The sequence below is a fragment of the Lineus longissimus genome, chromosome 5, assembly GCF_910592395.1.
Source record: "Lineus longissimus chromosome 5, tnLinLong1.2, whole genome shotgun sequence".
Taxonomy (NCBI): Eukaryota; Metazoa; Nemertea; class Pilidiophora; order Heteronemertea; family Lineidae; genus Lineus; species Lineus longissimus.
The window spans coordinates 4,723,629-4,737,372 of record NC_088312.1 but is presented as its reverse complement, the minus strand read 5'-3'; the positions used below and the strand labels follow the sequence as shown (position 1 = coordinate 4,737,372).

Below are 13,744 nucleotides of genomic sequence, written 5' to 3'. Positions count from 1 at the left end.
GCCGAGCACTGGCAATATTTAGGCATCTGTCAATGTTGCAGTAACCAAAGCCCAACCTCTGCCTGCAGTCACTATTTTGCTTATGTTAGGCATCAACCCCTGTCGACAATCCTGCAGAAAGCTCTATGCTGTACACTTTGTAGCCAATCAACACTGTACAAGTTTTGGTGTCATTGTCGGCAGAGGTCTGTGGCACGACCATCTCACACTCCAACAACCTAACAACGTCAGAACTCTGCAGTGGAGATTGGCTAAAGCACTCCCTCACCGAAGCCCAGCAGCTTGGGAATACCTGACCACATCTGGTCAATACTGGACTACCACTGGGCGGCACGTAAGTTTGAAAATTGAAAAGTGCAATCTAGTCACTTCCATTATCAATAGTTGACATGAGACCTTTCACTGGGTTACTTAACAAAATACACTCAATTTCAGGGGCATCTGATAATTTGGGTTAGTTTATGCTAAGTAAGAATAGGAGAGATAAGAATTGGGATGGGAACCTCTGATCAAAAGATGAGAATGACTATCTTTCAATCATCACAACAACAGTATACAAGAATATTTCATTTTTATCAAATGAGGATAATGGTATTGATTTCTTGCTGATTATCATTTGCATCGACTCGGAGAAGGATAATGCTATGTGGAGGAATTCTACGTGATATGTACAATGAGGCTGAAGGCATGGCAAGCGATGATGAGACATATATTTCGAGCTGATGTCGTTCTGCATTCCATGAAAGCAAGGCATTCACATTTGGTTCCGCTATAAACCCTGTGACCAAAATAAACCAATTCAAATATTTTCTATATTTGTTTCCACATCAGCATTTTACATGTACATTTGCAGAAAATGGAACTTATGCCGCCCTCCAACCCCACCTAGCTTTGATAATGTAAACCAAAACCATCACAATTTCTGCCCAATTCTCGATTATATCATATATTGAATACCATCAGCAAATTCACTACTACATAATCAAAAAGATGATGATAGAAACTGATACAGGTAAAACAGAAGCATGTCAATTGATTATTCTTACAGTGGAAAAATCCCAAAAGGCCACTTCTGCCATCTGCTTGGCACATAATAGTGAATAGCGTTTGGAAAGGCGTCGTTAATGTCAGCCATAATAGGTAATGATTTCCTCTGCAGCCTTATTTTTCACATTTGTGATGAACATGGAAGTTCATTTGTGCAACATTAAATTGTCACAACTGGAATATGAGAGAGAGTCAGGCTTGTAATATACGATGTATATACAATTTGTATCAAACCATTAAGTCCTTTTGGTATTTGTCCAGTCACTCAAGAAAATGATGGGTTCATGCATATCCTCGACCCGTCAGCAAGCAGCTATGGTTGTCATGACAGCAGGAAGGTCAAGGTCATTGGTGTTACTCACATTCTCCGCATTTGGGTCAGATACTTGAGGTTTAATCCACGGCTAAATATCACACATAGATTGTTAGGATGACAGGAAAAAAATGCCGGAAAAAAGTCTGATATCACCAAATGAAAACAAGGAATAATCCAAAGCCATTCCGTTAAAATTTCTTGCATGCCAAAGGCAGGAAACTATAGGCCTTCCTAAAACCAGGTCATCTGAAAGTGTCTAGCATTCAATATCAGCAATATTATGAGGTAAAACCAAATAGAATGCCAAAAATCCCACTCAACAAATCTCCTCCAAATCAAAATACGGATTAACTAGGATTTTCTGGGGAAGCAAAATAATCCTGAACAAAAAGACAGCATAATAATACTAGTAACACCATGCTTTACATTTCATGTTATCTTTTGTAATCAATATACCCAAACACGAACATCACTATGGGCTAAAATCAAACCTTTTGATTTTCAAAGGAATTAAATTCCAAACCTACCTCATGTAGCGGGTAAACAGCATCGTATGTACCAGAATTGATCAACTTCCTCAAGCCTGGAAATAAGACAGAAAGTTCATCAGTGAGGCTTCAGGTTTGAATGGACCAGTCGTCTATAAAGTTCCAGTTTACATTCAGGTATGAATATATCTCTTTGGGGTTTCTATCCTCTTGCAGGTGCAGTTGCATCTCTCACCCAAAAATCAAACAACAACTTGGTACTTTAGCCAGGGTCACAAGCATACATATTTTTATACTGAACCTTCTGAAGGCTGTATCCACAAGTTGAAGTTAGCTGAAGTTTGACATAAAAGAAAACCTGATAAACCAAACCTACTCACCGATAGCTGACCTCTCATCATCGAATCTGGTGGTATTCAGGCACTCGTGAGCAATCCTACTCCTCTGTGAATTGTTGAAGAAGTTCTCCTGATCTTTGATGATGAACCTTTAAGTCAGGGAAGACAGCAATTAGCAAATTGGCACACGTATAGTTGTATGTTTTGTACACTTCATGGCCATTGCCACACCATGTGCTTTGATAACAAACCTACCAGAACTAAGTTTGAGGTATGGCAAATTTTGTCTCTTAATCAAATCATAACTTTAGCACACGCCAAAAGTTCACATCCAGATGGCTAAAATGGCCCAACAATTTCGGGTTAACTTTTAGGAATCTATGATAGCTCTCTGGTTTATTTTGCATCTGATGGTCAGCTAATTCGAGAGCAGCAAACAAGATATTTAATCAGATATTTTTATCTTCTTGTCATTTATTCAATGTTTCAGTCCATAATACTAGGGGTAAAACAACTAGGTTAGGAAATGAATGGTCTACGACAAATGTGATAGGAGTCTACACACATACCAAGAGATCATAGTGAAGTAATTCAGAAAAGCAAAGCTTGAAAATACTTTTGAATTTGTAAGTATTGGAATATGATTGACATTTATGAGAAAGTAGGACAAACAGAAGTTTAAAACTCGAGGTTTTTCAGAGTCAGATCAAATCTAGAACTGAATTGTGACAAAGATAGGCTACACAAAGGAAGGTGGGAATACATTTGTTGAAGAGTAAATCATGTTGGAGAAGTGAATTAGGGATGTCTGTGATCTTTACCATCCAATTCCAAATCAAATGCTGTTTTGCATCAAACACCAACTGAGGCTATCCAGTTGTTTGGTATAATTTCTTAATGGTAAATTTAAAATCTCCACCATCAATCGTTTTGGAAACTGGATGACAAATACCAAAAAAAAAACTGTTGCTTTTTTGAGGTAAAATGAGGCAGTGCTTTAATCACTCATAGTAAACTTCTGGGTGCTGTTAAATTATTTCATTTGTTCCAACCAATTTGACGGAAATCTCTCCATAAATTCCAATTTGTTTTTGGTCTCACATCAAAAAAGCAACAAAGTGACATCTAGTTCACGATAAGGTCGCTACAAAAGTGTGTCACACAAACCAAATTCTTACATATCGCTGTGGGAGCCAATCAATGTTGGGATAAAGATGAAGCCACAATAGCAGGTGCAAAAATAAAAGGCAAAGCATAACTTACCCAAATGTAACGAAAATTACACATGCAAATTAAGGAAATGAAGCAAATAAATGGAACAGCAAAAGCAAGCTTGTGATCAACTGTTGAGTAGAATATCAAATAAAAGACTTGTCTCTTCTTCCTGAATCTCCTAGAAGTACGACTTCAGGAACAGTGTGATGTTAACTGTTTTGGCAAAACATTCACGAGCTGGGAGGAGCCAAACCATCACCAAATATGAATCCAAAATATTTCTTAATGCCAAATATTGTTGTTTAAGAACCATAACCACAGCAAAAGCATGCTATTATTACAACATAAATAAAACCAAGCGTCTATACACGATAAAACAACAAATGCCCATTACAAAGATGCCTCAATATCTTTGATGGCAGGAGGTCTATTCTCCTAAAACTTACATATCCAATCGCTGCCGGTTGAATGGCGTGGTGTAGTAGTCCGGGTCAGGCTTGATGATATCTTCCGAAATCTCAAAGCAAGTTGGCAACCTTTTGCCACAGCAGCCTCTGCCTTCTTCTTCAATGTCATTCTCCTGTAAAGATGGATGGTGAAAAGATTACCTCGGAAAACATTGTGATTGAACAAATGCTTATCAGTACACGAAACAAAGAAAATTAACGGAAATTTTATGGTGCAAAATGAACAACAGATGTGACAAAATTCACAGCATGATAAACTATTAAAGTATAAACTGATGACAAATAACTTATGGGTTTCAGTGGTGATGAGAATAAACAATTAAATTATTGTGAAAGATACAAACAACATTTTTTTTGGGTGATTGCATCAGATGAATATGGGCTGTCTTGAGACTTGTTGTTGATGATGAATGAAACGCTCTTCTAAAGCATGGTCATTTTAAAAACCACAGGGTCTCCACAAAGAAGTCACAAGTTTATATATAACGTCAAGTCATCATTTGAGCTTTGAACCGATGAGGCTCGAATAATCTTTTGAAGTTTCTAGAATTGCTGTTGAGTTCTCCTATCAGAGAAAATCTTATACACGATGCAAGGATAGACCAAGTCCCAGTCACAAGTGACATACCACTGCATGTAGTGCACATCACTTTGAAGGTTTGCATGTACATTGTACGTAACATACACATACAGACACGAAACACACAGCGATCCCACCGTGCGAAAGGTGTGTATTTAAAGTTATGCACAGCTCACACAAACGTTATGTTGATTATGATCTTGGCATTCATGCAACCAACACACAGGGAGGTGCAGAGGCTGCGCTTCACGTTCACATTGTGCATAACAAACACACATTTTAAGGCATGTCAGTTGTGACTGGGACTGGAGAAGAGTTTAGGATAGAAGGGAATGATTGGGACACTCAATTTATTGGTAGGAAGGGAAAGATCTGGCAAGGTCAATAGTCTCATCAGATAAGGAACCTCTTGATCTAGCTGCTGACTATGCTAAAATCTGCAGGACCTTGGTGCAGGTTCATGCATCAGTATGGACTGCTTGCTGAACTATTCTGGGGCAGGTATTACTTTAATATAAACACCTATGTCTCTGATTTCCTATAGTAAATGCATTGATCAGGAAGCTAATATATTCGGCAGAAAGAAAGCAAGGTTTTATTTCACCAAAAGATCACAATCAGTTGTATTGAAGAGGGCAATACATGTAGCTTGCTTTAAAAACATCTGATGACTACAGAATTGCCCAAGGCATAACATCTAATTTGTTATGTCTAACGAAAACGTGTCTAAGGAACAATGCTTTTTTCCTGGGACATCCTGTATAAAATAATTTTTACCACGATGGCCAAAACAATTCTGAGTCTCAAATGCCTATAAATCCAGCTATTTATGATCTCCTTCCACTATAAACTACCCAAAATCAAACTATCGCATTTGTTCACTAATTTCATCACATCTGGTCACTGGTCAAAACAACAAACACACTTCACTTTACCAGTTCAACTAATGCATTTAAAACAAATGACATCATAGGGCAACAGTGAGCCATATGCAGACATTAAAAACATATAAAAATTCAAATTATACAGTATAACAATACCACCCTTACCACCCCCACGTCCCACAAGAACAACTAAATTACAACCATATAAAACATCAAGGGCCAAATTCATAGAGGGCGTTTAGCGCAAAACAGCGTTTAACTACTGAATAGACAGGTTCAGGTCCGTCATGTTAATCTTCACAGAATACAATAGGCCCTGAAACTGATTAGAGAGAAGTTACCCACGTCTAACCCTTAAACGCCCTTTATGAAATTGGCCCCAAGAGTACGATTAGATGAAATCACATGAACATCTATATACCCCAATGAACAATCGAATTAATGTATCAACAATTCTAAATAATCAAATTAATTTTGTGATAAATGACTTCAGGGACTTGATTTCATACCACTGGAGGATAAAAAAATTACATTAAAATCTCATTTGTTCCAGCACAGCCAGCATTAGAGACCCAGGGAACTATCAGTCCCATGCTGACAATGCTTCATTCAACATTAGCCTGTTCTTCTCAGGTAGATCAAATCACAGCCGAGTGGCAAAAAACTGATCAATTTTAAAAATCTATAACAACGGAAATCAGCCCCAGCCAAAATCTAGCAGCTGGTATCAATACAAGTTAAATTCATTTAATGCCTGTATCAATACAAGTTTAATTCGTTTCATCTATTTTTTTTGGCACAGAACCAATGACCGAGAAGGACTTCCTGGTAAGATGCCTAAGACTGCATGCAATCACCCCAAAGGAGACTTGGCTAGTGGGGACTAGCATGTGACCAGCTGTACAAGGAAGAAACAGTAACTCTGCAAGACAGCCAATTTTGTGATCAAAACAGCAGTCAAGAGGATTTCATCTACAGTTTTCATATTCATAAGATGTTCTGAATATCAAATCAAAATGATTGATATCAATGTCATATAACATTGAAAGGGAAAGTAAGACAACAGTTAAACCATTCACTAGGGCACACTGGGGGTATACACAGGTTCACAATAACCATGACAACTGTCGAGATATCCTAAACTTTTACAAGAGTTTGGGAATTTGTTGCAAATCAGACAGACGATGGGATTTTAAAGTCAGTGGTTGTACATTGGTCGTCACGCCATAATGCATCGAAAAAATCATCCAATTCTAGAACATAATATTACATTGAAGAGAATCTACATTTGTAGAAGAGCTACTTCAAGTTGATATTTCCAATCGACTAATAATTTATGCATCATACAGACAATCACTCATCATATATTTCTTGCCATGCACCATGCCCACGATTGACCATCACATTATTCTCACGACTACTGGAAAATGGGCAGCACTTCTGCAACTCCTAAAACATTTTATTCCTGAACTTTCTTGTTCAAAATAATATGGCTATAATCTACATATCTACATCCCATGCACATGAAACGGCCTCAAAATGTCCTCACCTTACGATCGCCAACCTAACACAAGTAAATATAATGAAAGTTCTAATGAATTGCCATGGAAATGATATATGTGCGGAATAAGTTTACTTGAAATTGTGTTTTAAAGTATGATCTTCCAGCTTTCACCTTTGAAGCTGCAAATTAATAAGTGGATTCACAAAGATAAGCAATTTCTTAGGATTTGTCAAAGAAAAAAGGTGTTAAGCTTTAAGAATTAGCAAGCCAGCTGTTTCTAATACAGCTTGCAAAATCAACAGCCCCTTCTCCCCGGGTGAAAATACTGCTGAATTCAGTCAATGACTACACCCAAATCTAAAGGATCTTAGCAACAAACTCAGACAAATTCTAAACTAAAATGGGCTCAACTGCAGAATCAAATTCCATTTAAAAAGGTCATCACTGCCAAAAAGTTCCATGGCTAACCAACCAAAACACCCTCCTTGAAGCATTTAACAGGGATTCTGCAATCAAGCCTATAGCTAGAGGGTCATTTCAACCCCAAAAGAGCAACCAACAGGGGAAATTTCATCTCAAACCACAGACCTTTTCCACTTCATGTTCATCTTCTGGCGTGAGCAACACTTCCTACATGAAGGAATCAAAGGTAACAGCAGGTTTGAATAGAACCAATCTTTTCAACAAAGCATTGCCCCAGATCTAAAATTTGAAACCTTAAAAGATAATACCAAACTTTCCCTCCAAATGAAGAGAAGAAGAGAGCAAATCAACACTGTATTTGACCTGTACCCCAACATTATTGAAATTCAATATTGAAGTCACTCATTTGTATACCAGTCCATTAGTTCTCATACCAAATTAGGAATGAATTATAAATAGGAATTGACAATATTTCACCAACCAAAATCATTGAAATTTGAAAACTGAATTGAGAGTATTGATCCATACAGACCAACTAGTCCATGAGGCCAACAAATCCATCCATCAGTCTGAAGGGAAATCATGAAAGTATACAAAACTAATCTGATTTTATCTAATTTCCTAAACTTCCAATCAAAAGTTGATATCAATATCAGCAGACAACATCTGAAGTGGTTCCCACCCGATTCTCCTCATCCTCCTGTGATGTGATATGTCCAAGAGCCATGCCTCCTTCCAGTGGCTCAGCCCAGCCATTTTCAGTTTGTCCCACAACCTTGGTCGAGGGATACCTGCACTTTATGAGTAATGCACAAACACCGTGCTCAGAATTACTGCAGCGCAAACAAGCGATATAAATCACTGCAACCAGGAAGTAAAGTCGCTGCTATATGCAGGTCATTTGAAAACAGTTAATATATTAGTGTCGCTCACTTCAACCCATTCAAGCTAATATTTGAATCATGCAATCCAGTGTGTGAAAAATGTAAATTTCTTTTCAACAAGACTGAGTTGATTGACTGTCATTTGACAAAAGAAATGTATTCACAAATAGGGTGCAACCTGAAGTTGTCTTCACATGCAAAATGCAGAAAATGACTCAGTATCACACCTAAAACTGAAGTGGACTTATCCATTGCAACTAAATTCTAAAGCAATGGATTGTCTTACTTCAGATAAGTAGGTCGTGATTAGCTACAACTACTGTACATTCACAACAAAATCTCGACTCAAATTAGTCCTCTTCATTCATCTACCGTACAACAGCATGAGCTAACATATTTCTGATGCACAGGTATTGAAGACAACTTGAGCCGAACAAGCCAATTTTTCAATAACCTGACTGTCATCACACACTGTTCACACGACCACCGTCACTGGCTGATCTATTAATGTTTTGATGAAAAAGCCTAACAGTGACCCCCTATTAACCCATGCTAAACCCACAAGCCAAAGCCTCACCTCAAGGGGGAGACATTTTGAGGAGAGCCTGAGCAATATGCCAGAGGACTCTGCAGCGAAACCCAGATACGTTGTACCAAAATGCATGCAGAACCATGAATATAAAAAATAAGAAAAAAGTTTTAAAAACCTTCTGTCTTTTTCAAGAAGCGACGAGATAACTTAAATCACAGACAATTAAACTTGAAATGTGATATATTGATATGCACATTTATGTGCAATATTCCCTTTCCCATATTAAAAACATAAAAAACATGTAAAAAAATAAATACACCGATACGTTTTGTGCTTAGATGGAAGCACAAACTATTTTGCCACATGTATCAACATCAAAACACCAACTTTATCAGGAAGAAGTCAGTGTGAGAACTGAGGCAGGCTTTACACAGCAATATCTAACTTTAGGACATGGATAGACCAATAGGCTACCATAACCTGGGGCGACCCTAGCCAGGCTCTCTGGTACCCAATTCTTCCTGGTCTAAGCTCCCCCAGTTTACCACAACACAAAATATTGTTATGCAAAATGTTGCAGATTTATACAGAGAATTTTTAAGGGCATCGTTCACGCAATTAGTATAGATTTTGCTGTAAAGGAGCCCTCATCTCAATTGCCACGACTTCATAGCAATATGGAGATGTTGAGGTGCAATGATGTGCTCACAAACAATGTGATGACAGTCGCATTAGGTCTGATCTCTACCATTAGAAATAACCTACCAGACTTTGGCCTTCGATCTTAAATAAAGATGTGTTAAACGGTGACATAAACGGTGACATAAGAAAGAGTTAACTAATTCACCTAAACCTGCAAAACAGGCAATTAGATGTAAAGACCTGTTGTTGGCTAACATCCCAAAATCCAATTGTTAAGTGTATTTAAATCATTAGTGTTCTCTGCAGCCCATTTTGATACGGTGGGCTAAAAATATTAATTTTGGACCACCAGACCAGAAGTTCCTCAAGCCGAATGCAATACTCTAATGCACCCAATTGGCAACTGATAGTGATATGCAGTCAAATTCAGGACACCGACATAAAGAACGAGGCTTACATCGGCGTCTTGATTTTTACTGCACGGTGATCACCAATGATCATACATCAGAGTGTAAATTCATTTTAACATGTACCACCAGACCAGAAGTTGAGGCATTCTCAATGTCAACAAAATCTAAGCTTACCATGCCCGCCTAACCAAAACAAAATTGAGTGGAGAACACAATTATTTTAGCATTGATGGTAACGTATTTAAATCTGATCAATATTGCAGGCTAACAAAATATTGGTGCAGAATAATGCCGGCTTGATATGAAACGAAATGACACAAGAGTGAGTCTATCTTACCGTTCTGCATGGACACTAGCAAAATGCAGAGTACGATAGCCTAGTTTTTCGATAACTTTCTCAAACCTGATGTAAATGTGGATTGAGGGGTGCCAATAACTCCTTCCTAAGCTATCATAATGACACGAGATTAATCTGGTGGAATGCTATTTAACATTTTGCTTGATATGCAAAGAAAACATTGTTCAAAGTCCTTAAATTGCAGGCTGTGCCTTTTGGCAAGCCCCCAGTTCCCTAGCTGTCATCATGCCCCAATTTCTTTCATTGCTGACATATGATAACAATCAGTTAAAATAGCCCATTTAATCACCTTTAGAAATGTCGGATAATGAACTCAATGATCTACAGTCTCTGCTCTGACCAAGCCCACCCATTTTAGAGAGGTGTCTAGACTAGGCTAACTAACCTTCATAGGCATCTTCATGCTCATCAACTCAGCATATCGGGTCAAGACTTCCCATGGGCAATGAAGTTTGATGTAGTAGGTCTTCCCATCCTGAGAGTCCTGCAATACGGAGATATGTGTAAAGTTGCTGTCGATTTCCAGCTTGAGTGTCAATACAAAAGTCATCTGCAGCGTTCACAACAGTCCCAAAAATAGCAGCCTGTCTTCTTTTGGCATGTATATAAAAGTAAAATTTGAAAAGCAATTCTTTCGAAGGGTCTACTGACCCCGCAAACTTGAGCAAATCATCCCTGAAAGTGACATGCATTCTTTGCTGGCATGATGGTGGGAATATCATCGCTGGTACTTCCACAAAGCATCTGCCAACATCTTGACTAGCAAAAACCTGAGATACCAAGCCGCAGTTGACTACTAATTCCTAATCCTTTATTCTCAATTCTATTCATTTCCAAGATTACCAGGCATGCAGCAGCTGAAGATGTTAGTTCTACTGTCTATTGGCAGGTGTCAGCATTAGTATTTGTTTACAACATACATATACATGTACATGTACCTGACAAAAATCAATATGTTGCAATAGAATTTATGTTATAAGGGTATCTTTGTATACCGAGTACTACATACTAAATAAAAGTTAATAATTTCAATGTAATACTCTCATCGTCACAAATTACAATCAACTTGTTTGATGCAGTATCCAGGATGTTTGACCATAATGTTTAAAAAAAGACTATGCTTTTTGGTATTTAATACCACCACACATGTTCACATCAGTTACCACTTCTGAACTAGATAACACGTACATCAGCTTGGATGGTCAACCTACAATCATCTGTTACAACAGATAATCCAAAAAAAAACATTATTAACCAATAAGGATGTCATGACACATATTGCAGACGGGAAATTGATCATATATAATGGCCTTATAGAGTTATATTTGTCTGGCACTTGTCTCTCATTGCCTCAGCAATGCAGGACAAGAGTACCAGTCATTTTTAATCACCTCTGCTATAGAACATGGAACTGCCAGGAAATTAATTGGTCGCCAACCATTAATAGACAGGCCAGCAGGAAACAAAAGAACAAAGGTGGCAGCGATATTTAAAGGAGAACAGGCATGAGTTAAAGCTGGGTCATTGCAGTTATTAGAAGGTTGGATGTCATACTCTGCTGAATGAAACAAATCTGTTAGTATAAAGCATTAAATATCTGAAGCAAAGTTGTCAAAATGAAATATATATGATTGGCAGCAATGACTTCAAGCTAAAATGCAAGCAGATCTGTGAATTATTCTGAAAAGGCGCCTTCACCAGAGGCCAAAAATCGAAGATCACAGTCTGTATGGAGAAGAGATCCTATTATCCAGTACAGGTCTGGCCACTTTAGTTCAAGGCCAGACGACAGCGCTCACAGTACGAAAGCGGCAAGTTCCATATAAATCATAGGCCTACAAATTGTATCAATTCATCAAGCAGGCTACTACAACACCAATGGGTAATAGAACAAAATAGTGCAATTTTAAAGACACATATTTTCTCAACCTTTTCATTTTTTTTTAAATTTTAGCAAAGATTTTATTGAGTATCTTTTTTGGGAAGGAAGATGCAAATTATTTTACAGAGCAGGAGTAAAAAAATAAACCTGATCAAGACGGGATACAGAGGTGAAACATTCAAATCTCACAGTGTCGTAACTTGAGGGCAAAAAGCTTAACGTCAATAATGATCTTACATGGAACACCATTCCAACAGAACGGAAAACTTGTATCAATTGCAATTTCCCCCAAATTTTATTCAATATCAATCCACCAGAATGCACATACAAATGACAAGCTAAATTTTGGCTATGATAAAATAATGTGGGTGCAGTAATATCAGTCGTTTTTAAACTTACCGTAAGATTCCAATTTTGTGAAAAAGGAGTCATTATAGTGTTATAGTTTATCATTTATTATAGCAAGGTATTTTAAAATGAGAAATCTTCTTTTTTGAATGAAAGGAGTTCACTTTGGGGTACTGTCCAGCACAAACTTGGTTGATCAATAGCCCATAGCAAGTTGGCTCTTTTCAAACGACACTAACTCTGACCCTCCCGAGTTCTGCAGAAGTATGTTCTAGCATGTTGAACAGACTGTTCATGATCAGGATCAACCTTTAGGGTAAACAACATGTATATGAATCTCCGTCAATTGAAGGCCCCATAGCTAGTCCCAGTCACATCTGACATACCCTCTGCTTCATGTTAGCGGCACACAACCTACGCTCCTGATCCCGTTTTTGGTGTTACTTGCACACAGCACCAAAACAGCTATTTTAGAGGGAGGTTTCCAGTGTAAGACAAGCTTTGAGAATGTAGTCAGCAAACATAGCTGGGATTGCTCGAGTTCTAAACTTAGCTGAGGATTCCCAAGTGACCTCACTAAAGCTGGGCCTGGGTATGCATCTAGATTTCATGGTGTAATGCGCAACTCATACCTTCTTGTCCTCCTTCTCCAACTCCAGGCCTAATTCAACAAGGCCCTCTTCGTAGATCGCCCTTCTCTCTTGTTTCTTGACAAACTTGTCATCGTCGTCATCTTCTCTGTAGGCCAAGACATAATCGATTCTCCTCTTCCCATCATCAAAGAACATAGTCTCCTTGGCCACTTTCTGAAAATAGAAGCAGACAGTGAGTGGAGATTGATTAACTTTGGACCACTCTGTAACACCATCAGCAGTGATTAAGAGATGTCCAATAGCCAGATTGGCCAACCAAATTACCACAACAAGACATGAGGTAGACAAACGCATCTTTTACAATTTGGGCAGATAATTCACAAACTTGATAGCCTTTTTCGTTGTTTCTTTTTCATTGTCTATGATAGTATTAGTAAGATTACCCATGAAGTATACATGTATGTATGCTTGTGCTTGTATTTAATTCATTATTACTGTGAATTTATAATGATTTTATTCTAATCAAATCAAAACCCAACAACTGGATTATGGCAGATATACCATACTACAGTACACAGTATCTTCTCTAACTTCCTTATTTTCTTTGATGTGACTGTAGACATGCTGCCCTTTCAAAACCACTCTGCACCATTTTGCCCATTACTAATGTTACTGATAAAAATCATCTACATTGAATGCAAGCAAAGTTACATGTCACAAAACCGGGAGAGGCAAGAGAAGCAGGGACTATGGAATTTGGTCATGAAGCAGCAACTACAATTTTGGCAACTTTGGTAACGGTAATAAAGTGGAAGGTACAATTTGAATACTTG

At 38.0% G+C, this 13,744-nt stretch overlaps 1 protein-coding gene across 22 annotated transcripts in view; it reads right to left on the bottom strand.

Annotated features, from left to right (window-relative positions):
• The window catches only part of LOC135488115 (anoctamin-4-like), a 37,264-nt gene that overhangs the window by 10,616 nt on the left and 12,904 nt on the right, over window positions 1-13,744 (bottom strand). For 15 of the 22 annotated variants that reach the window (XM_064772562.1, XM_064772560.1, XM_064772555.1 and 12 more), the window contains 8 exons: window positions 12,951-13,124; window positions 10,474-10,572; window positions 9,444-9,461; window positions 6,885-6,899; window positions 3,851-3,984; window positions 2,232-2,338; window positions 1,891-1,946; window positions 1,410-1,451 (listed from right to left, as the gene is read on the bottom strand). In XM_064772562.1, the coding sequence (XP_064628632.1) occupies window positions 1,410-1,451; window positions 1,891-1,946; window positions 2,232-2,338; window positions 3,851-3,984; window positions 6,885-6,899; window positions 9,444-9,461; window positions 10,474-10,572; window positions 12,951-13,124 (645 nt within the window). The remainder of the gene's footprint in view (window positions 1-1,409; window positions 1,452-1,890; window positions 1,947-2,231; window positions 2,339-3,850; window positions 3,985-6,884; window positions 6,900-9,443; window positions 9,462-10,473; window positions 10,573-12,950; window positions 13,125-13,744) is intronic. The other 7 variants (XM_064772563.1, XM_064772564.1, XM_064772579.1 and 4 more) reach the window with 5 other exon arrangements.